Genomic DNA, 24,749 nt, shown 5'->3' with positions numbered 1-24,749 from the left:
CTTGCATTAATGGACGGGCGAGCGTTAATGTTGCGCTTGTGGATGGAGCAATCTATTGCACAATGAAGTTACCAGCAGTCGGCTTACCTGTACTCTTGCACCATTCTGCTTCTGCAGAACATTTTACTGGGGGCTAAGTAACTTTAAGGGACGCTGGTGGCGCTGTGGGTCAAACCACAGAGCCTAGGACTTGCCGATCAGAAGGTCGGCGGTTCGAATCCCCACGACCGTTGCTCGGTCCCTGCTTCTGCCAACCTAGCAGTTCGAAAGCATGTCAAAGTGCAAGTAGATAAATAGGTACCACTCTGGTGGGTAGGTAAACGGCGTTTCCGTGTGCTGCTCTGGTTCGCCAGAAGCAGCTTAGTCATGCTGGCCACATGACCTGGAAACTGTACGCCGGCTCCCTCGGCCAATAAAGCGAGATGAGCGCTGTAACCTCAGAGTCGGCCATGACTGGACCTAATGGTCAGGGGTTCCTTTACCTTTAAGTAACTAACTTAGCACTACATTGGCTACAACACAATGGGTCTACTCTGAATGAAATAATTATGTCCATGTATACCATGCACTTATCTCTTATATATGTACTTATGCACTTATGCACTTATATATGTACAGACACAGGGATGAAATATTTTTTTTAAAAGGTTATAGGAAAGATGCAGGAGAAATGAATACAGGGACTTGCCTTACACAAGCCCTGCAGGCAGTCCCAGTTGAGAACAAATGGAACAAGCCCTCCCTCTTCTCTTCAAGAGGAACTCCAAAGAGAAACCCGTCTTTCTTCACTAGAGAAAACCCAGCTAATATACCAGCAAATATCTCTTCCTCTTCTGGGAAATGAAAAAAAAACCCAAACAGTTCTCTTTTCTGAGCAATATGGCGTCCTCTTGATTCCTGGATTCCGGCTTCCAAATGCCGGGTTTGGAAACACCTGAGAAAGCATAATCTGAATGTCAGTTTATTTTTAAGCCTGTACTTCTCACTCAGCAGTAGACCTTGGAGAGTCAGAAAAATAACTTAAAAGGAGATGGGAAATTAACCTGCTTTGGACAATGAAGCGGGATCTGCTTTCCTCTTCCCTCCTTCTGAGTACTGAGCAGAACCGTCAGCGAGAGAACAAGTACCAACGAAATGATGAGCGCTGTCTACAAAAGACTCTTCTGAGCACATTTCAGAGGCTATATATAAATCTGCACAAAAGCAGTGCCAAAGAACCTCCCGTTGATTTGAGGAAATGGTGCCCAGAGCCTCTCTGCTTCAAGCTAGAAGGCTCTGTATTTTACTAAACCACAGTTAGCAAGAAAATTGGGGTGGGGGAGGCAGCAGATCAAAGGCCCACACTCCACACCCTTCAAAACAGCCTACCAAGCCCCACATGTCTGTTGTCCTGGAGGAGCCCATGGGATACTTAGGATTGGAGCCAAGCAGTGGACATCCGGCTTGGTTGGTCAGAGGATTATTCTGTTAGAATTCCTGCTCCATGATTGCAGTCATGGGATTGTTGTCTATCACATGACGGTATATGTTTTGACTCCACAGAGTGGGAAGTGACAGAGACAGATGTTTGTGTTACTGTGTTCCATGAAGTGGGACTATTGTCCTTTGTTCTTTTTCTCTTTGCTGTCTGATGCTAGAGAGAGAGGGAGCCATGTTGCAGTGCTCCGTGTGTGTTTATATGTAAATAAAGTACATTAGCCAAAATGCTGAGTTGCTGAGGTCTGTCACGCGAACTGCGAAGACTCTGCAGATCCCTAAGTGTGCCAGTGTCGGTTGGCATCGGTCGCTGTGATGTTCCGGCAGAAGAAAGCTTTTGAAGCTCCCGAACGATCGACCAGGAGGGAGAGAACATGCCAGTCGGGCATGTGTCTCTGCCAGGGTCCTACTCGAGTGTAGGCTGAGCTCCTGACACATTCCTGGCGGAGAGTGTGGTATTGTTGTTTACCGTGTCCAAATCTGTTTTTGTTTTGTTTTCTTCCACTGGAGGGAATTGTGTTTGGAGGAAGGTTGGCCATCTTCGAATTTGGCCATTGGGCCGACAAGAGGTTTCCCCATCCCTGTCGGACAAAACCCCATAGGGAAAGAGGCATGCCATCAATATGGAGGCCAAATGGCCGAAATATTGGGAAATTTTGGAACAAGAGGGAGACAAATTGAAATTGCAGAGTTTTGAAAAACTAAAAAATAAAGTGCGAGATTGGCTTCATTATTATCAGATAATGGAGGCATATAATTTGGACAAGAAAATTGGCTTCCAGGTGGAAAAATCAAAATTGGAAACAGAACTGTTAGACCCCAAAACCAAGATTTTGTCAAAGATGTATAACTTGCTGTTGAAATGGAATACTCAGGATGAAACGGTGAAATCAGCTATGATTAAATGGGCACAAGATGTTGGACATAACATAATGATGGCTGACTGGGAACAGTTATGGACCACAGGTATGAAGTTTACGGCATGTAATGCCTTAAGAGAGAATATTATGAAAATGATATACAGGTGGTACATGACACCAGTCAAGCTTGCAAAAATCTATCACTTGCCCGATAATAAATATTGGAAATGTAAAGAAACTGAAGGTACATTCTTTCACCTTTGGTGGACGTGCCCAAGGATTAAGGCTTTCTGGGAGATGATTTATAATGAAATGAAAAAGGTATTTAAATATACCTTTCTGAAGAAACCAGAGGCCTTTCTCCTGGGCATGGTTGGCCAATTGGTGTTAAAGAAGGACAGAACTTTCTTTATGTATGCTACAACAGCAGCAAGAATACTTATAGCAAAGTATTGGAAGACACAAGATTTACCCACTCTGGAAGAATGGCAGATGAAGGTGATGGGCTATATGGAACTGGCGGAAATGACTGGCAGAATCCGAGACCAGGGAGAAGAGTCGGTGGAAGAAGATTGGAAGAAATTTAAAAACTATCTACAGAAATACTGTAAAATTAATGAATGTTAGAATGATGTTGGATTGAAGTTAAGTGGTTTTTAGCAGCAATGTTATAAAGGAATATGTAAAAATGGATTGTTAACAGGTGATAATCTAAAGTTATAATATATTAAGATAAAAGATTAAGATAAAATCAAAGAGGGAAAGGAATTGCTGAATTAACTAATTGAACTGGAATCCAAAAAAGGGAGGTGTGAGGAGGTCAGGGAAACAAGCAAATGAAAGATAAGATATGGAAAGACTGACTTGTTTTTAACTGTTTTTTTTACCTTGTATTTTTATTTTCGTTTTTATTTTCTTTCTTTTTTTACTTCTTTCTCTTATTTTTGTAATATGCTGAAACTTTAATAAATATCTTATAAAAAAAAGGGGGAAGAGGCATGCCACGTCACTTCCCGGACCGAGAGAAGCTGCTGTTGCTGCTTCCCCAGCTGTGCTGAGACTCTGCAAAACACTTCCTAATTATTGCAATTCAAGCTTAATCCGTGCCTCTCTCCTGGGCCATCTGTTCGTCCTCACTAGCAGAACCTAGTCCCAGAAAAAATACAACACTCGACGTTTTTCTACATGACGAGAAGCACATTTCTTTGCTCAAGGTGATGAGAAAGTTGCCGCAATGTATAGGAAGCTTCTATATACAGAACAGGGCCAGAGGATTAAGACATTTTAGAGGCCCCAAACACTGACAAAATGGTTGTGCTCCCGTATGCGATTCAAAGTTTAAAAAAAAATACTAAACTCCAAAATATTTTTTTTAAATTAAAAAAAAACCCTAGATTTATAGCAACAAATGACAGGATCCTATTTCATCAAGTTATTTTGATACACGTTAGTAGGGCGCCCCCCCTTGGTTTCGGTAGGGGATTAAGTAATAAAGAAAGAACAGGAAAATGGGGAGTGTGCAGTAGCGTGTAATTGTCTTCTGATTTTTCCCTTGATAACTGATTTTTCCCAGAGAACCACAGAAGGAACAAGAGCCTTGACCAAACTCCTGCAATCCTCAACACAGGACTCGAACCCAAAACCTAAGATGAAGAGTTTCATTCTGTACCAGCTGAGCTCTCTCAATGATGACTTACTTTTTGAAATATCAAATCCTTTTTTAACAAAACCTCGATTTCTTTGGGCTTTTGCTTAAGTCTGCCTACCGGGTAACCTGGCACCGATACGGAATCAGACCACCAGGTCCACCTCGTTCAGTCTTGTCAGGTCTGACTGGCACCAGCTTGCCAGGATTTTAAGAAGAGCTTGGACTACTGCAACATGCTCTCTGTGGGGCTACCTTTGAAGGTGACCCGGAAACTACAACTAATCCAGAATGCGGCAGCTAGACTGGTGACTGGGAGCGGCTGCCAAGACCACATAACACCGGTCTTGAAAGACCTACACTGGCTCACATTATATTTCCGAGCACAATTCAAAGTGTTGGTGCTGACCTTGAAAGCCCTAAACGGCCTTGGTCCAGTATCCCTGAAGGAGCATCTCCACCCCCATGATTCTGCCCGGACACTGAGGTCCAGCGCCAAGGGCCTTCTGGCAGTTCCCTTGCTGAGAGAAGCCAAGTTACAGGGAACCAGGCAGAGGGCCTTCCCGGTGGTGGCACCCGCCCAGTGGAACACCCTCCCACCAGATGTCAAAGAGAACAACTACCAGACTTTTAGAAGACATCTGAAGGCAGCCCTCTTTAGGGAAGCTTTTAAGGTTTAACAGACTACTGTATTTTAATACTTTGCTGGAAGCTGGCCAGAGTGGCTGGGGAAACCCAGCCAGATGGGCGAGGTATCATTATATTATTATTATTATTATTATTATTATTATTATTATTATTATTATTATTTCTAGCCATGACTGGAAATGCCAGAGGTGGAGACTGGAAACTTCTGCATGCAAAGCAGATGTTCTACCCCTTCCCGTCCACCTCGCCTGGAGGAAGCGCAAGGGGCACAGCTTTCCTCTCCTCCAGTTTTGAACACCAGCTGACTGCTTAAGGCAGAACTCTTCAGGCAGTGTGGGCTAGTGGTTGGAATTCATAAGCAGTGCGGCCTCTGGGATCCCAGCCCCAGCTCTAAGCCGCATGGCCAAGTCACAACCCAGAGATGTTGCGTTGGAGTGCCGAAGACACAGTGCCCAAGCCAAATGACGAGAAAGGAGATTCCGAACAAACTTTAGGAAGAACTTTCTGACAGCAAGAGTCGTTCAGCAGCGGAACAATTCTATTATTCTTTGAATTAGGAACGCCAGCCTTCGCCACAAACACAGAGAGAAGATCCTGCTTAGTGTACAAAATTTATTCCTTATTTATAGAGTTCTTGGTCAGGCCAGCCTTTAAGAGAAGTGCCGGGGGAGAGGGGAGAGAGATGGAATGAGAACGGTTCACAAGGAGCCTCGTGAAAGAGGTTTCTTTCCTGGGGCCAAGAGGCCAAGACACAGCCGAGAAACATTGCTTGGGGGGTCGTGAGTGGACCCCGCATCTCCTTACTCCCGCACCATAACCAGTGATTTGGTCCTCGTTTCCTTCTGCGGTGCCATGGCAGAGCTCGGAAGGTCCTGTCCCCTCGGGAGGCCACTAATCCCTGGTTTCTGGGCAAAACGAACAGGCAAGAGGGCGCAGCAGCTACACCCATCACTCCTTTGGTCCTCTCCCATCGCCATCCTCAGGCTTGGCATCTTGGTGATGCGCAGGAAGCGCCGGCTGGGCCGCCCGGCTGGCAACTTTCAACCGGAGCCGCTCTAAGAGGCACTCTGCCGTCTGCGTCAGGCTGTGCTGTTGGGGGCAAGGAAGATGGGGGTGGGGGAAGAAGCAAGAGGACAGGTTTTATTCTGAAGGAATTTGCTCATCCCCAAGTTCATCCGGTGCCTCAATAATGGTCCCTTGAAGCGAAGGCTCAGGACCGCCTTACTTCATGGACCGCCTCTTCCCATATGAACCTACCCAGACCCTGAGATCATCAGTACGTTTCCGAGCACAATTCAAAGTATTGGCGCTGACTTTTAAAGTCCTAAACGGCCTCAAAGGCCCAGTATACCTGAAGGAGCGTCTCCACCCCCATCATTCTGCCCGGACACTGAGGTCCAGCGCCAAGGGCCTTCTGGCAGTTCCCTTGCTGAGAGAAGCCAAGTTACAGGGAACCAGAAAGAGGGCCTTCTCGGTGGTGGCACCCACCCTGTGGAACGCCCTCCCACCAGATATCAAAGAGAACAACAACTACCAGACTTTTAGAAGACATCTGAAGGCAGCCCTGTTTAGGGAAGCTTTTAATGTTTAATAGGTTATTGTATTTTAATATTCCGTTGGAAGCCCGGAGTGGCTGGCGAAACCCAGCCAGATGGGCAGGGTATAAATTATTATTATTATTATTATTATTATTATTATTATTATTATTATTCTGAGGGCCTCCTTTGTGTGCCCCCTCATCGAGAGGTCCGAAGGATGGCAACACGAGAACGGGGCCTTCTCTCCAGTGGCTCCCCGTCTGTGGAATGCTCTCCCCAGGGAAGCTCGTCTGGCGCCTTCATTATACACCTTTGGGCACCAGGCAAAAACGTTCCTTTTTAACCAGGCCTTTGGTTGATCCGATTTACATCCTATGCCCTTTTAAAATGTGGAGTTGGGGGCGGGGGGTTATTGAGTTGCTGTTTGTATTTTTATTAGGTATTTGTGGTTTTATATCTTGATTTTATTCTGTGAACAGCCCTGAGACCGCCAGGTATAGAGCGGTATATAAATTCAATAAATAATAATAATAATAAAATGATTTTGTAACATTTCAGGGGACACCAAAGGCAATAAATATGAATAGAGAAGGGAATCATCGTTGCACAAGGGAATATGCGGGAAGGAGGTGAGCAAAGCCTTGAAAGGGCTCCGCGCAATTTGCCAGCCACTCAGCAACAAAAAGGAGGAAGCTCCCAGAAGGAATCAGTGTGGTATAGTGCTTAGAGTGGGTCTGGGTTTGAATCTACACCCCAGCCATGAAGCTCACTGGGCGGCCTTGGAATCAGTCACTGCCTCTGAGTCTAATTTTCCGCACACGGGTGTTGTAAGGGTAAAATGGGGAGCAGGAGGAGAACCTTGTATATCACCTTAAGCTCCTTGGAGGAGAAGCGGGATATAAATGTAAAAAATAAACAAACAGGAATGATGGGGTGTGACACTTTGAGTCAGATCTACCCAGCATTCTAGGACTGGGAATTAAAAAAACGGGTTTGTAATGTTAGGCTTTGCTGAATGGGGGGGGGGGGGGATATGTCAGCACATGAAGCTGAATTTTAAAATGGAAGGTTGGGGGGGTGTTCCCCCCCCCAAAAAAATAATGTGTGTCAGAAGCAAAAGTTGGCAGCTCTAAGCAGATTTGACACCTGTGGATCTGGGCTTCCTGCCAACTCACTGCATTTAAAGAATGCAAATCTGGCTGGAAGTTATTTGGGATAACTTCTCTTTAATTTATTAGGCACTTTCAGATGGTGTTTATTCTCTCTGCTTAGTGGGCAAGGAAGAAGTCATTGCCAGGGCAGGATGAGTCCTCAGGGATATGGCAGGCCTCTTCACTGAATGCTGCCCTTTAAAATATTTCAAGTACCCCAGCTTCTTGCTTCCAGGAATACAAAGGGGGAAACTGGGCAGTCCTTACTCTGCCACAGGGGTAGTGAAAACCCCTCCTCCTTGCAGCAATATGTGAAAACAGCAAAGTGTTTTGGAGAAAAAGGAAATGAAGTGCAGTCGAAAACGTGAAATGGATGTGGTACGGCAGCCTCTCTCGAACTTGGGTCTCCAGCAGTTGTTGGGACTACAATTACCATCGTTCCTGGGTACCGGGACCCATGGTCAGGGATGATGGGATCTGGGGACCCAAGATTGAGAAAGTCCATGCCAATACACTCACCTGGAGGATATGCAGCCCTTTGAGACACACCACAGCCAGTTCGCAGAGGCCGTCACAGGTGAGGTCGACATACTCCATGCAGAGGAGGGGGCTGGGGAAAGTGCGCTGCCAGAGCAGGTGGAACTCCCCGTCGGACGGGCTGGAGGGCTGGACTCCCGCTGTAGCATCCGGGGCCCGGTACTTGTAGCACAAAAGCTCCTAGAAGACCAAGGAATTCTAGTTAAGTTTCCTGCGATCAACCGATGAGCATTAAAGGATACTGACAAACTGCTGCGTCCAGTTCTGGGCACCACAATTTAAGGAGGATGTTGACAAGCTGGAAGGTACGCAGAGGAGGGTGACCAAGATGATCAAGGGCAGGGGTAGGGGTAGGCAACCTAAGGCCCGTGGGCCAGATGCGGCCCAATCGCCTTCTAAATCCGGCCCGCGGACGGTCCGGGAATCAGTGTGTTTTTACATGAGTAGAATGTGTCCTTTTATTTAAAATGCATCTCTGGGTTATTTGTGGGGCCTGCCTGGTGTTTTTACATGAGTAGAATGTGTAAAAGGTAAAGGGACCCCTGACCGTTAGGTCCAGTCGTGGCCGACTCTGGGGTTGCGGCGCTCATCTCACTTTATTGGCCGAGGGAGCCGGCGTCCAGCTTCCGGGTCATGTGGCCAGCATGACTAAGCCGCTTCTGGCAAACCAGAGCAGCGCACGGAAACACTGTTTACCTTCCCGTAGGAGCAGTTCCTATTTATCTACTTGCACTTTGACGTGCTTTCGAACTGCTAGGTTGGCAGGAGCAGGGACCGAGCAATGGGAGCTCACCCCGTTGCAGGGATTCGAACCGCCGACCTTCTGATCGGCAAGTCCTAGGCTCTGTGGTTTAACCCACAGCACTACCCGCGTCCCAGTAGAATGTGTGCTTTTATTTAAAATGCATCTATGGGTTATTTGTGGGGCATAGGAATTTGTTCATTCTCCCCAAAAAATATGGTCCGGCCCACCACATGGTCTGAGGGACGGTGGACCGGCCCACGGCTGAAAAAGGTTGCTGACCCCTTATCAAGGGTCTGGAAACCAAGCCTGATGAGGAACGGTTGAAGGAGCTGGGTATGTTTAGCCTGGAAAAGAGGAGACTGGGAGAGCCATCTTCAAATATCTGAAGGGCTGTCACATGGAAGAGGGAGCAAGTGTAAGCTCTCCAGCTCTGGAGGGTAGGACTCGAATCAATGGCTTCAAGTTACAAGAAAGGAGATTCAAACTAAACACTCGGAATAATTTTCTGGGGGTAACTGCTGTTTGACAGTGAAACAGACTCCTTCAGTAGGTGGTGGAGTCTCCTTCACTAAAGGCTTTTTAACCAAGGTTGGAAGGCCAGCGGTCAGGGATTATTTAGTGGAGATTCCAGCACTGCACAGGGTTGGACACTGGCTCCCTTCCAACTTCACATTTCTTGATGATCTGCCTGTCTGTACAGGCAGGGTTTTTAAGGCTGTTGGAGTCTGGCCTGCAGGTGCCAGTCTGAGCTATCATTTGCAATTTTCATATTTTTTTTTGTTTTCATGGGCTGCTTTGTGGTAACAGCCCCTAGCGAGGAACGGTGGGGCACAGTTTAGGTTTAAAACACAGAAACAATTACTGTATAAACAAAAACCTATGGAGGATGCCAGATTAGAGAAGGCACCCTACGTAAGAGCACCTTATGACCCTAAACCCATCCAAGCCAACACGGTGGGTGAAGGCAGATCTCTCACTGCCGACCTGCCCATAGGTGCCAAGGAGGATCTCTGGTTCACGGTCAAAATTGACGTCGGTCACGAGGGCACACAGGACGCTGTCGTACTGGTCACTCAAGGGAAGGACCAGCTGGTCTTCCAGGCCTCTCTGCAGCACATTCCTGGAAGGGGGGAAGGAATAAACAACAACATTGGGTGGTATTCAACCAAGTTTTACTTAGAGCAAATAAAAAAATTTCCTTCCTGTAGCACCTTAAAGACCAACTAAGTTAGTTCTTGGTATAAGCTTTCGTGTGCATGCACACTTCTTCAGATACCACTTAGAGCAGACACGCTGAAATTCATGACCACAGCTAAGGCAGGTCCATTAACTTCAACAGGCCTATGCTGAGTAAAACATAGATGGATACCACCTACTGCCATATATGAATAACGAGACAGCAGATGCCGATGACCTGATCAAGAGAAGTAATAGTAATAGTAATAGCACAATTCAAAGTGTTAGTGCTGACCTAAACAGCCTTGGTCCTGTATACCTGAAGGAGTGCCTCCACCCCCATCATTCTGCCCGGACACTGAGGTCCAGCTCCAAAGGCCTTCTGGTGGTTCCCTCAATGCGGGAAGTGAGGTTACAGGGAACCAGACACAGGGCCTTCTCGGTAGTGGCACCCGCCCTGTAGAACGCCCTCCCATCAGATGTCAAGGAAATAAGCAGCTATCCTATTTTGAAAAAACATCTGAAGGCAGCCCTGTTTAGGGAAGTTTTTAATATTTAATGCTGTATTGTTTTTAACACTCCACTCACCTGTAGACAACAGACAGTTCAAGAGTGCTGGTGACTAGGACACTGTAGCTCTGAGCCTGGGGGCCGGCATTACCTGCAGGAGAAGATACCAAGGTTTAAAACACACAGACAGAAGAAACCCACACCAGAGAAAGAGCGGAGCTACCTGCACAGTTCCCAAATGCTGCTGAGCAGGGGTCAGCAACCTTTTTCAGCCGTGGCCCGGTCCACCGTCCCTCAGACCTTGTGGGGGGCCGGACTATATTTTGAAAAAAATAATGAACGAATTCCTATGCCCCACAAATAACCCAGAGATGCATTTTAAATCAAAGCACACATTCTACTCATTTAAAAACACCCTGATTCCCAGACCATCCGCGGGCCGGATTGAGAAGGCGATTGGGCCGGATCCAGCCCACGGGCCTTGGGTTGCCTATCCCTGCTGTTGAGCCTTGAGCGAAACAGCCTCTCATCCTACACATCAGCCATGTCATGGACTGGCTACATGCAGAAGAATGCTGGGAGTTACCAGCTGGGGAACCCCCAGGGGAAGAAGACTCAGAGCCTGGGGAGCGCTGGTGGGACGACAATGAGTGGTCCGAGGGAAAAGACTGGGAGGAGGTGGTGGTATCGGAAACTGAAGAGGCAACAGGGTTTAGTGAGCAGGAAGAGGCTGTGGCAGACAACAGTTCAGAGGCAGGAGAGGAGGAGGGCCAGGAGACAGAGATGAGGCAGGCTGCTGAAGAAACCAGGGGGTCTCCCACTCCCGCTGCAACCAGATCCCCTCCTGCAGGGCTCCCAGAACCAGAAGAGGTATGAAGAGGGCGGAACAGAGGCAGCCACGCCGACAGAGTTTCAGGTTGCCTGGGAAGAACCCGAGCAAGGAAGAAGCTTAGGCAACTGTGGGAAGACAGGGACCTTCAGTCCTCGCAACTGCCTCATTGGGACAAGATCTAACGGGAAGAGTTGCTGTGCTCCCTAGGCCTGGTTTCCTGAGCTGTTTGTTTCTTTGAATAAAGAGTTAACTTCACCAATGCTGTGTGAGTTATTACTGTCCTGCTCCTGGCACCCGCCCCTGACAGCCACCCACAAGCTGGTGCCCTCCAGATGCTGGCGGACGTCAGCTCCCATCACCCCGATCCAGCAGAGGAAATGATCAGGGATGGTGGGAGTTGGGACTCCACCATTTGTCCGGAGGGCACCAGCTTGGGAAAGGCTGCCTTATCTCCACCTGAGGTTGCAGAGAAGCCCATGGCCCCCTCTTGTTTCTTACCATTTGAAGCCACGGTTCCTGAGGGGTCGCCCGGAGGGCAGGAAGCTGGCAGAGCAAACACCAGGACTTTGGAGATGGGACCGTCTTGCTGGATGTTCCAGCTTTGCAGCACCACTTGGGCAGAGGAGAAGAAGAGTTTGGATTTGATATCCCACTTTATCACTACCCGAAGGAGTCTCAAAGCGGCTCACATTCTCCTTTCCCTTCCTCCCCCACAACAAACACTCTGTGAGGTGAGTGGGGCTGAGAGACTTCACAGAAGTGTGACTGGCCCAAGGTCACCCAGCAGCTGCATGTGGAGGAGCAGGGAAGCGAACCCGGTTCCCCAGATTACGAGTCCACTGCTCTTAACCACTACACCACACTGGTGTAGGGGCAGAGGGGACAGTCAGCCAACACCACAATGGCTGAGTTTTCAAGAAAGGTGCTGCTAGGAATATTTATATGCCACTTACCCGCCCCCCCCCCCAAGCTGGAGACTAAGCAGTTTACAAGTATAAAATCAATTATAATATATATATACATTTTATTTTTAAAGTTCCATAGAAACAGCTATAATTAAAATTCACAATAAAACAAACCAGTGACAAAGCACAGCACTTAAAGACAATTAAATAGGTGGTGAAGGTCCTGTGTGAGTGTCTGGAGGCGGTTGGAGGATGGGTGGCAGCTAACAGATTGAGGTTGAATACTGACAAGACAGAAGTACTGTTTTTGGGGGGACAGGAGGCGGGCAGGTGTGGAGAATTCCCTGGTCCTGAATGGGGCAGCTGTCTCCCTGAAGGACCAGGTGCGCAGCCTGGGAGTCATTCTGGACTCAAAGCTGTCCATGGAGACGCAGGTCAATTCTGTATCCAGGGCGGCTGTCTACCAGCTCCATCTGGTATGCAGGCTGAGACCCTATCTGCCCACAGACTGTCTGGCCAGAGTGGTGCATGCTCTAGTTATTTCTTGCTTGGACTACTGCAATGCACTCAATGTGGGGCTACCTTTGAAGGTGACCCGGAAACTACAACTAATCCAGAATGCGGCAGCTAGACTGGTGACTGGGAGCGGCCGCCAAGACCATATAACACCGGTCTTGAAAAACCTACACTGGCTCCCAGTACGTTTCCGAACACAATTCAAAGTGTTGGTGCTGACCTTTAAAGCCCTAAACGGCCTCAAAGGCCCAGTATACCTGAAGGGGTGTCTCAACCTCCATCGTTCTGCCCGGACACTGAAGTCCAGCTCCAAGGGCCTTCTGGAGGTTCCCTCACTGCGAGAAGCCAAGTTACAGGGAACCAGGTAGAGGGCCTTCTCGGTAGTGGCACCCACCCTTTGGAACGCCCTCCCACCAGATGTCAAAGAGAAAAATAACTACCAAACTTTTAGAAGACATCTGAAGGCAGCCCTGTTTAGGGAAGCTTTTAATATTTAATAGTTACAGATAGGTAGCCGTGTTGGTCTGCCATAATCAAAAAAAAAAAATCCTTCCAGTAGCACCTTTAAGACCAACTAAGTTAGTTCTTGGTATGAACTTTCGTGTGCAAGAAGTGTGCTTGCACACGAAAGCTCATACCAAGAACTTAGTTGGTCTTAAAGGTGCTACTGGAAGGATTTTTTTTATTTTGAATATTTAATAGGTTATTGTATTTTAGTGTTCTGTTGGAAGCCGCCCAGGTGGCTGGGGAAGCCCAGCCAGATGGGCGGGGTATAAATAATAAATTATTATTATTATTATTATTATTATTATTATTATTATTATAAATAGATCAGGAAAGTTCACATTCAAGGGAATGCCTGCTTAAACAGACCTGGTGGAATGCCAATAGTGATAGGGGCTTCTCATACAGGGCCTTTGCCAACCTGGAGCCCTCCAGCTGTTTCGGTCTACAACTCCCGTCAGCTCCTGCAGGCTGGCTGTCAAAGGCTGGTCTACCAAGTGCTGAAGCCTGGGACATTTGCATAGCCAGAGCCCTCCCTCCAAAAAGATTCCACAATGAGCAGAGAAACTTGTCAACCTCCTTTTAAAACATCACAAATAAAGGTAGCTTACCTCGACTGGCTGGTTCAACGTGGGCGACTCGGATGTAGCCGCTCTGGCAACCAAAGGCCGTGATCCGCTGCCCTGAGTTTGGAATGTTGTACACATCTAACCAGAGGACGCTGCAAGGAAGAGAGGAGGGCAATGATCAATGGAGTGGGTGGTTTCCTGGGCAAAACAGAGGTCGGACAGAATGAAGGATGAATGGGGGATGCAGAGTCCGCCCCTTGAGGTGAGGAGTGCAACTGATCTCTACTCACGAGTAGCCCCACTGAAACTTATGTACTTAAGTTGGTCATGCCCATGCATTTTTAAGTGTTTTCTCCAAGTATGACCAAGGTTGGATGCAACCAACCTTGTGCGGTTTTGCTTTTCCCCTCCTCCCTCCCCATCCCTTCTCTTTTTGTGCTGTTTTTTAAGTTACAACAACAACAACAATAATAATAGTAAATTTTTATTTATACCCCGCCCTTCCCGGTTCAGAAAAGCGGGCTCTGGGCGGCTAACAACAAATTTAAAACATTTAATTGATGCTGCAAAAAACAGCATAAAATACAGTATAAACGTGAATAATAAATTCGGAATTCAAAAATCAATTTAGGGGGGAACCATCCAATAAACATTAGATGATCACCAGAGCTAGCTGGCTAAATTAGTCCTATTTGGGCCAGCGTGGAGACCAGGGGAGAATTAGCTGTGGGATCCCAGAGCAGATGATCTTCAGAAAAAAGGGGAGGGGGAGAGAAGGAAGGGGAATAAAAGATCAGGCCAAGTTCAAATTGAAAGCCAGGCGGAATAGCTCTGTCTTACAGGCCCTGAGGAAAGATGTCAAGTCCCGCACGGTCCTAGTCGCTTGTGACAGAGCGTTCCACCAAGTCGGGGCCAGTACTGAAAAGGCTCTGGCCCTAGTTGAGACCAATCCTGCAGGGCCCCGGTCTCGTGGGACAGAGAATTCCACCAGGTCGGAGCCATCACTGAGAAGGCCCTGGCCCTGGTGGAGGATAATCTGACTTCCTTAGGGCCCGGGACCTCTAAACTATGATTATTCATGGAGCTTAAGGTCCTCTGCGGGGCAGACCAGGAGAGGCGGTCCCGTAAATACGAGGAGAGGCTGGGCCTTAGTCTCAGAGCTTCTGTAAGCCTCCTTCCTGCACACACACACATACAGTAGTACCAAAACTTGCTCTCCCCATACCAGCTCTCTCTCTCCCTCTCTTGTTTTTAATAGCAAACCCATCTTCCTACTTGCTTGGCAGCTCCTTGAGTTCAGGAAAGAGGTTCTCCACCGGCTGCTCCTCAAACTGGTGCAGCTCTTCATTCTACAGAGGAGAGGAGCAATACAGTCACATCAGGGCGCCTCCAACGCAATGGGAAAACCAAATCTCGCCTTCATCTGGTGGTGGCCTCACCTCTTTGTATAAGTGGATCGCAGGGTCATTGCCACTCAAAAGGAAGACCGTCTCCGGCTGGTCAGCAACCTGGACTCTGCGATGAGAGAAGAAGCATTTTCTTTTTTAAAGAGTTTTGTATGAATGTCCCCGAAATATTTTTTATTTTTTAATTTATTTAGAGTGTTTGCATCCAGCTCTTCAGCCAAAAGGGCTCCCAGGGTGGATTGCGCACAAACAGTTAGGATGGGGCTGTCTCTGGCCACAGGTTGGGGGGGTGGGAATGACACACAAGGAAAAAGGGAAAAGCAGGGAAGAGGGGTTTTGTTTTAGAGAGAGATGAGAAAGGGCAAGTGGCATACGTACTCTGCATGGTACAGCTGGAAGGGGGTAAACTGCAGTTCCAGGTTCAAACAGCTCTCTGGATAGAAAGAAAAATACTCCCTGAAAACAAGAAAGTATATGCCCAGTTTCCATAGCTGGGAAGTTGGAGCGGGGGAGAGAGACAATATACATCCAGTATGTTTCAGTACGGCTCCCAGTACGTTTCCGAGCACAATTCAAAGTGTTGGTGCTGACCTTGAAAGCCCTAAACAGCCTCAAAGGTCCAGTATATCTGAAGGAGCGTCTCCACCCCCATCGTTCAGCCTGGACACTGAGGTCCAGCTCCGAGGGCCTTCTGGCAGTTCCAGAAGCAAAGTTACAGGGAACCAGGCAAAGGGCCTTCTCGGTAGTGGCGCCCTCCCTGTGGAACGCCCTCCAATCAGATGTCAAAGAGAACAACAACTACCATACTTTTAGAAGACATCTGAAGGCAGCCCTGTTTAGGGAAGCTTTTAATGTTTGATGTATTACAGTATTTTAATATTTTTGTTGGAAGCCACCCGGAGTGGCTGGGGAAGCCCAGCCCAGATGGACAGGGTATAAATTATTATTATTATTATTATTATTATTAATCAACCTTCTCTGGATCATGAACATGCCCCAGGGGAAGTGCAGTCGTACCTTGGAAGCCCAACACCTTGGCTCCCAAAAAAGTCGGCTCCCGAACGATCAAAATCCGGAAGTTCCAGTTTTCAAACGGTTTTCGGAAGCCAAACATCTGCCGCAGCTTCCAATTGGCTGGAGGACACTCCTGCAGCCAATTGGAAGCCGTGCTTTGGTTTTCGAACACATTCTGTTCGAAAACCAAGGTACCACTTTATCATCACCAAAATGAAAAGGAAGTTGTAGCTCTCAAGGGTTTGATATTACCCAATTTGGAATTTGGGGCGATTGCGTTTTTAAGAGCTTAAGGTGCTAGTCCATTGAGGGGTGGCTTCAGAAGTCTTCTCTGTTGTAAATGCGAACATGCCATGTATGCTGGGCTTCATACCTTGGCATAACTAACTAGAATACCTAATGGCTTTTAACTTCCAGCTACCCACCCCCTGAATAGGGTAGGAGATACTACTGCTTTGCTAGAAAATCCATGTTTCACGCCAAATTCTGCACTTTGACTCTTACATCCGTGAAGGTTTTCTAAGCAGTTTTGATATATTTTGCTTCCAGGACATGGGTTAACAGGGAGATAACAGAAGAGACTGGAGGGAACTTGGGGCACTGATTTCAGGGTTAGGTGGCAAAAACAGATATTGAAGGCTCACGTGCGATAGAATCTAAGTTGTATTCAGATCCTGGTTCATAGTCGCAGTAAATGTTAAGGAAGGGGCTGGCTTTGTCGCCGGAATCCTGTGGACATGGGAAGAGAAACAGGCAAAGATGCAAGTTCATTTCACATCAAGAAGACTTTGCAGTACACGTAATCACTTAAAGATGAGTTCTACTGGATCAAACCAAAGTTCTATCTAGTCTTCCTTTTTCAGGCCAAGAAAGACTGTCATGGGGCTTAATCCGGCAATAAGCTATGTTATGTTCTCATTTACCTACATACTGCTTTTTGCCCCAGATGCCCCAAAAGCAGTAAGCAGATACAAAAAATATATAAAATGAAAGTACAACAAATACAGCTACTCAAAACAATATGAATTAGCAAAATCACTAAATACCCGCCAATCACACCAGTACTGCTGTAAAGTGGTTATCCTGAGGACGAGAATTGTAAACCATTGTGTTAATTTAAGTTACAACCTGACCCAAGGCAAGTTTTCTTGGAAGCAGGACCAGCCAAAATGGAACAGCACATCCTCCGAGACCCCAATACCTAAAGGACTACCTTTTCTTGTGAGAACCTAATCTGTATACCTGAAGGAGTGCCTCCACCCCCATAGCTCAGCCCGGACACTGAGGTCCAGCTCCGAGGGTCTTCTGGCACTTCTCTCATTGAGAAAAGTGAAGCTACAGGGAACCAGGCAGAGGGTCTTCTCGGTAGTGGCGCCCCCCCATGTGAAACGCCCTCCCATAAAATATCAAAGAGATAAGCAATCCTATGACTTTCCATAGATATCTGAAGGCAGCCCTGTTTTAGGAAGCTTTTAATGTTTGATGCTTCATTGTTTTCCTTTATATTTTGTTGGAAGCAGCCCAGACTGGCTGGGGCAACCCATTCAGTTGAGTTGCATACTAGAAATTTTATCATTATTATTATTACTATTACTATTATTCCCTGATGTCAAAGTCTGAGATCTCTTCCCTGCATGCCATACAGTATTAGGTCTCCGCTTTTCAAAAGCACTGCTTGTGAAAAACACACCAAGCGACGCATCATTTCACAAAGGGATAAAAGCCACACCTACCTTAATAAAGGTGATCCCCACCACCAAACCCCTTTTGGGAGGTGATTTGTTGAAAGTGTCAATGGAGGCGATCTCGGCATCAACTGAGAAGCAAAGAGACACACAAAGAGACCGTGGGGTAAGGGAGATCACCTGCCAGCAGTTAGCATCCAACAAAGATCGCACAAGAAGAGAGGGAAATGAATGAAATGCTGAACTGAGAGATTTCCTCTCGTAGGTGGAGGGGGGTTGGGGGGGGCAGAGGAGGAGCAGGGCTACCTTTGAAGGTGACCTGGAAACTGCAATTAATCCAGAATGTGGCAGCTAGACTGGTGACTGGGAGTGGCCGCCGGGACCACATAACACCGGTCCTGAGAGATCTGCATTGGCTCCCAGTCCATTTTCGAGCACAATTCAAAGTGTTGGTGCTGACGTTGAAAGCCCTAAACGGCCTCAGCCCAGTATACCTGAAGGAGCGTCTCCACCCCCATCATTCTACCCGGACACTGAGGTCCAACACTGAGGCCCTTCTGGCGGTTCCCTCATTGCGAGAGGTGAGGTTACAGGGAAACAGACAGAGGGCCTTCTCGGTGGTGGCGCCCGCCCTGTGGAACGCCCTCCCATCAGATGTCAAGGAAATAAGCAGCTATCCTATTTTTAAAAGACATCTGAATGCAGCCCTGTTGAGGGAAGTTTTTAATATTTAACGCTGTACTGTTTTTAACACTCGATTGGGAGCCGCCGAGAGTGGTTGGGGAAACTCAGCCAGATAGGCGGGGTATAAATAATAAATTATTATTATTATTATTATTATTATTGTAAGGGATGTGGGTGTTGCTGTGGGTTAAACCATTGAGCCTAGGGCTTGCTGATCAGAAGGTCGGAGGTTCGAATCCCCGCGACGGGGTGAGCGCCCGTTGCTCGGTCCCTGCTCCTGCCAACCTAGCAGTTTGAAAGCATGTCAAAGTCCAAGTAGATAAGTAGGTATCGTTCCGGCGGGAAGGTAAACGGCGTTTCCGTGCACTGCTCTGGTTCGCCACATGCTGGCCACATGACCCGGAAGCTGTATGCCGGCTCCCTCGGCCAATAAAGCGAGATGAGCGCCGCAACCCCAGAGTCAGTCACAACTGGACCTAATGGTCAGGGGTCCCTTTACCTATTATTATTATTATTATTATTATTATTATTATTATTACCTGGGTCCCCCGGTCCCTCACTCCAACCCACAGACTGCCCCCCTCCGCCCACTGAGCCCACCTGCCTCCTTACCTGGGATATAGGTGAACTGCAGCTCCCTGGCCACGGGGCGCAGCTTCTGCCTCAGGTCTTGGTAGCGGAAATAAATCACTTTCCCCTTCAGGGTGGCAGCCAGGAGCCCCCCAGGGCCGTCCCCGCACCCCCCGGGGGCGGGGGGCACAGGGACCCCCAGGCCCGTCCCTGGCCCCTCGGAGACCCCCACCTCCTCCTGCCCCAGCCCCGCCCCCCTCGGGAAATCCTCCTGCCCCGGGCCCCTCCCGCCCCCGCGGGCCGCCCCGGGCAGCGCGGCCAGCCCGTAGATGTTGCTCTGGGAGGAGAAGCGGGTGAAGCTGTCCTCCGAAAACGGGCATTCCCGGGAGGGATCCATTCCGGCTCAGGCACCGCTACGGGCAGCCCCGTCCTCCCTTCCCCACCATCATTGGAGAGCCAGGTAAAAAGGGGTAGGGGGCCTTCCGAAGGTGACGTCGCCGGGCAAAGAGGCGTCGCGGACGTGTGACGCACGCCCGATTCCAAGATGGCCTCTTTAGGCTCCTTCCCGTTGCCCGGCGCTATCATCATCATCATCATCATCATCATCATTATTATTATTATTATTATTATTATCACCATCACAGGGCGGTCTGCAACATAAAAACGCAAAACTCAGTACTGAAATATCCCCATCGCCAACACGTATGGACGTCGCAGTCTGCAACTTGCGGGGAGGACGTTTAAGGGTGGCATTTTAAAATAATAATAATATACAGCACTTAAAAATTAAATAAAAAGCAAGGAAAAGAGGTGACTCCACCAAGCATAGCTTTAACAGATTATAAAGAATTTTTGGTGCTTGTCTACAGTGTCACCACGCCCCAAATGAGAAAAAAACAAAAATATGCGATAACCAATAAACAGATTTAAAATAAAATGGGTTGCAGAGGGTTAGATTAGATGACCCTTTGGGATTTACACAGCCTGACATCTTCATGGGGTTATTGCTAGGGCTGTAATCTGCAAATGTTTAATTGGCACAATTGCGCCATGTCTGTACTGAAGATTTAATGATTATTATTAACTGAATTTACATACCGCCCTATACCTGGAGGTCTCAGGGTGGTTCACACAACAAAAGGTGCCCTCTGATAGTTTAATAGTGGGGCCAAAGGGGGAATGTCCAGGCCCAGAGGGCACCAGAAAACACCAGAGATTGGAAATGACATCTCTCTTAACAATTTACTCCAAATGCTGAACTATGGTAGTTTTTGAACAGGTGACAAACACATAGCAGGAAAGCAACGCACTTCCATGCGCACCAGGCCTTGACCCTAAGCGCTAGCATTCCTCTTTTTAGCACTGCATGAAATGGAGACCCTTTCTGTGAGTTTCTACGATTAACAAATGCAACCCTATCACCAATTGCGTATTGATCCATACGCTTAACACAATCTCTTCTTCGTTTTTCTTCTCATTGTCCATTAGAGGGCAGTTTTCTTCCTCTGAAGACGCATCTCCACTATACATTTAAAGCAGTATTGTGCCACTGTCACCACTTCCTGGAAACTCGTTGGTAAAGCGTCCTGAGTTGGCATGAGACGCCTATTGCCTTCCCAGAGCTGCAATTCCCTGAGCAGAGATATTGTTAAACCACTCTTGGAATTGTAGGCGCCTGAGGGGAATAGGAGTCTCAGAGCTACTCTAGGCACAAACAACAGTGCCTAGGATCCTTTTGGATGAAAGCCACAACTGTTTAAAGCATTATGATACTGCTTTAAATGTATAGAGACGGGGTCCAAAATTTTTGTAGCTTTTCTTCCAAAATATAAAATCCACAGACAATGCCAGTCAGCTGAAATGCATGTCCTTTAAACCTACAGTATTGCCAGGTCTTGGGCTTGTTTTTCTTTCTTTCTTTCTTTCTTTCTTTCTTTCTTTCTTTCTTTCTTTCTTTCTTTCTTTCCTCTCCCCCCAACCCCCACCCCCGTGATTTTATATTGTGATGTGTTACAAGTGCTCCTTGTTGCAATATTCCCCATTCCCAGAAATAGCCCCAATATTTAAAGAGATGGTCCATTCCTTCTAATAGTTAGTCAGGTTTATTAGACTTAACACTTGGAAGAACTGCATTCTTTCGTCAGGCTACTGAAAACGGCACCTTGGATCTTTACAATGCATTATGTTTGCATTGTATTTCCCTCAAAAGCCAGTTAAGCAAGTCATACTATGTATAGTTTAAGCTCATTGCCAGAGCCCTAGAAAATATGGGGCTTTGTAAAATTTTACACACACACACACACACAGGCTTCCAGTCATGTTACCCAACTGGTATTGTACTCAAGTGGGATGGCAGCACAAGAGCAGTAACATGAAAAGATAACTAAACTCTAGCCCAAGTGATCATGGAACATTGCATCACTTAGGAGAGAATGAGGTGATCATTTGCTGCAATCTACTGCACAAATTATGGACCTAGAGGCTTCACCATCTCCAGTGGAAAGCAGATCACATCAACTCCCTAAGCGAGGGTTTGGGTACCTGTGCTTGCATTCCAGGTCTTACTAGTTCCAACTCCCTTGAGTTCCAGCCAGCATGGTCAGTGATCAGGGATGTTGGTGAGGGTTGGCAGCCAAATCACAAATGCATGTTTTGCTAAACAAGCACAGGGCTGGCACACAAGAGTTCTTAAACTTCCTAGTAACTTTGAAGTATTTTTTTCTGCATACTACTTTGTTGTATTTGCTGTCAGCACTGAAATGTAAGTAAACCTTTTTGTTTGTTTGTTTCTCTTACTAAAAAAAAGTGTGGTTCGTTCTCTGCAACAGGGGTGAAGGGGGGGGTCAGCAGACCATAAATAAAAATAAAAAAGCACAACTGCCTAATTCCTAAGCTTTAGTAAACTGCAAAAACATTTAATAATAATAATAATAATAATAATAATAATAATAATAATATCTTTATTGTCATTGCCCCCTTCGGGGACAACGAAATTAATTGACTGCTCCATAAAAACACTAATTAATCAATACAGTATAATACAGCAAGGGAGATTAGATGAATTTCAAAGTCCGGGCTTCCCATTCAGGGCCGAGATCACTCTGGAGAAGAAGCTGTTCTTAAGACGGCTCGTTCTTGTCTTCATCGTCCTGTATCTCCGTCCCGATGGCAAGAGCTCGAAGAGACAGTGACCAGGATGCGATGGATCTTTTACTATGTCCAGTGCCTTCCTATGGCACCTTGTGGCATAAATCTGCTCTAAGGTGGAGTGTGGGCAGCCAACAATGCTCTCTGCTGCCTCAACAACCCTGCACAACCCCATCCTGTCCTGGGTAGTACAGCTTCCGTACCACACACATAAGCCATAAGTAAGCACACTCTCAATGGCACAGTGATAGAAGGCAAGCAGCAGTTTCTGCGGAAGATGGTTTTTCCTTAGTATTCTCAAAAAGTAGAGTCTCTGCTGCGCCTTCTTCACAAGCCCCCTTGTGTTGACACTCCAGGACAGATCCTCTTGTAATTCAATGCCCAAAAATCTGAACGTTGTTACCCTCTCCACACAGACCCCATCAATCAAAAGTGGCTGGACGTTGCTCTTCTGTCTCCTGAAGTCCACCACAAGCTCCTTTGTCTTCCTTGTATTTATGAGCAAGTTGTTAGCTCTGCACCACTCTGTCAGCCGCTCCACCTCATCTCTATAATCCGTTTCACCCTCCCTTTCAGGGATGAGCCCAATCACGGTTGTGTCATCTGCAAATTTGACAACCCTATTACTAGGGTGAGTAGCGACACAATCGTACGTGTAGAGAATATAAAGGAGCGGACTGAGTACGCATCCCTGTGGTGTTCCTGTGTTAGTCTTGAGCATATTAGAGGTATAAGGGCCCAACCGAACCCTCTGGGGGCGGTCTGACAAAAAGTCCAATATCCACCCACAAAGTGATAACGGAAGCCCCAGATCTTCCAGTTTAGACATCAGACGTTGTGGTAGAATGGTATTAGATGCCGAGCTGAAATCTAAAAAAAAGCAGTCTGGCATAACCCCCCCCCCCCCCCGCTGCTCCAAATGTGCAAGGACGGCATGGAGGGCAATCGCCACAGCGTCCTCTGTCGATCTTTTCGTTTTAAAAGCAATTTAAATGTTTATAAGCAATTTAAATTTATAAGCAATTTAAATGTTTTACTCTGCTAAAAGGCCTTAGTTACATGGAATAGGTGGTTAAAATTTAATCTTCAGATTTAATCCTCAGTCCCATCTCCCACATAGTCTAGTATCATCTGGAGGGCCAGATGTTCTCCAATGCTGCCATAAGCAATGTGCTTCATGTGCGGTTTTCTACCAGCTCTATCTGGTATGCTGGCTGAGACCCTACCTCCCTGCTCACTGTCTTGCCAGAGTGATACATGCACTGGTTATCTCCCGCTTGGACTACTGCAATGCGCTCTACATGGGGCTACCTTTGAATGTGACTCAGAAACTACAATTAATCCAAAATGTGGCAGCTAGACTGGTGACTGGGAGCGGCCGCCGAGACCATATAACACCAGTCCTGAAAGACCTACACTGGCTCCCAGTACATTTCCAAGCACAATTAAATTTGATGGTGCTGACCTTTAATGGCCGAAAAAGCATCGACCCTGTATACCTGAAGGAGCATCTCCACTCCCATTGTTTAGCCCAGACACTGAGGTCCAGCACCGAGCGCCTTCTGGCAGTTCCCACACTGTGAGAAGTAAAGCTACAGGGAATGAGGCAGAGGACCTTCTCGGTAGTGGTGACCACCCTGTGGAATGCCCTCCCATCAGATGTTAAGGCGATGAGTAATTATATAACATTTGGGAAACATCTAAAGGCAGCCCTGTATAGGGAAGCGGTTTAAGGTTTTAGTGTTTTTATATATGCTGGAAGTCACCTGGAGTGGCTAGGGCAACCCAGCCAGATGGGCAGGGTATAAATGATAGAAAATAATAATTCTAAAACTATGTTTTGTGTTTTCGTACTGTATCAAAAGGCATGGGCAAAGATAGCTGAATTTTCAAAGCACACCTGGTGCCCCAAGTAACAGTTTAGGCTGAGCACAGGAATGCCGAACTCACAAAAATTTGGATGAAGCCCAGCCAAATCTAGGTCTCAGAAAAGGAGGTACCTTTTATAGTTAGCTTCAGATGACACACAAGTTCTAAACCACTGATTTCTGGTCTGGACTAATGAATACGCTTTTGCTTTGGCACAAGAGACAAGACCTGCCCTAGGAAACTCTGCCTCTGCCTGTGTGTATCTGAAGAAGTGTGCATGCACACGAAAGCTTATACCAAGAACTAACTTAGTTGGTCTTTAAGGTGCTACAGGAAGGAATTTTTTTATTTCTGCCTCTATAAAGTGATTGCCATTGCCATTGACAACATGAGGTAGGCCGGTACCTAGATGATGAAACCTCCAAATTAAGCTGAGGGCTAGGTATATTCTGCCCATGCTGTCCAGGAGGGGGGGGGGTGGTAATTGCAGCATTCAGAATGGGATTTGCTTTTTAAAAACAAGTTTCTAAAGAATTTTTAGGGACAGTGCAGGGGAAATACTAGTTAGTAAGGTTCATTGTACTGCATTAAAAAAAGCAGAATTATGGAAGCTAACATAAATTAACACAACTCTGCTTTTACGGGCACTATGTCTCCCCCTCCCCCATCTTTTAAAAGTGCAGAATACACACCACACTCAAACCTGCAAAGCAGCACTGCTCAAAACAGGGTGAGAAGCTGCAGGTCAAGTTCACCCAAACA

At 47.0% G+C, this 24,749-nt stretch overlaps 1 protein-coding gene across 1 annotated transcript; it reads right to left on the bottom strand.

Annotated features, from left to right (window-relative positions):
• Nucleotides 1–5,227: 5,227 nt before the first annotated feature.
• KPTN (kaptin, actin binding protein) lies at nucleotides 5,228–19,441 on the bottom strand. The gene is made up of 12 exons (XM_081018978.1): nucleotides 19,014–19,441; nucleotides 17,766–17,848; nucleotides 16,677–16,761; nucleotides 15,397–15,451; nucleotides 15,052–15,127; nucleotides 14,888–14,961; nucleotides 13,655–13,764; nucleotides 11,617–11,730; nucleotides 10,365–10,437; nucleotides 9,585–9,720; nucleotides 7,838–8,035; nucleotides 5,228–5,718 (listed from the first exon to the last, which is right to left on the bottom strand). The coding sequence occupies exons 1-12, from the start codon at nucleotides 19,366–19,368 to the stop codon at nucleotides 5,578–5,580; spliced, it is 1,500 nt and encodes a 499-aa protein (XP_080875104.1). The 5' UTR covers nucleotides 19,369–19,441; the 3' UTR covers nucleotides 5,228–5,577.
• Nucleotides 19,442–24,749: the final 5,308 nt, after the last annotated feature.

Source organism: Podarcis pityusensis (genome assembly GCF_964106645.2).
Source record: "Podarcis pityusensis genome assembly, chromosome: 8".
Taxonomy (NCBI): domain Eukaryota; kingdom Metazoa; phylum Chordata; class Lepidosauria; order Squamata; family Lacertidae; genus Podarcis; species Podarcis pityusensis.
The sequence above is the reverse complement of the archived record's forward strand: the minus strand, read 5'-3'. Positions and strand labels throughout refer to the sequence as shown.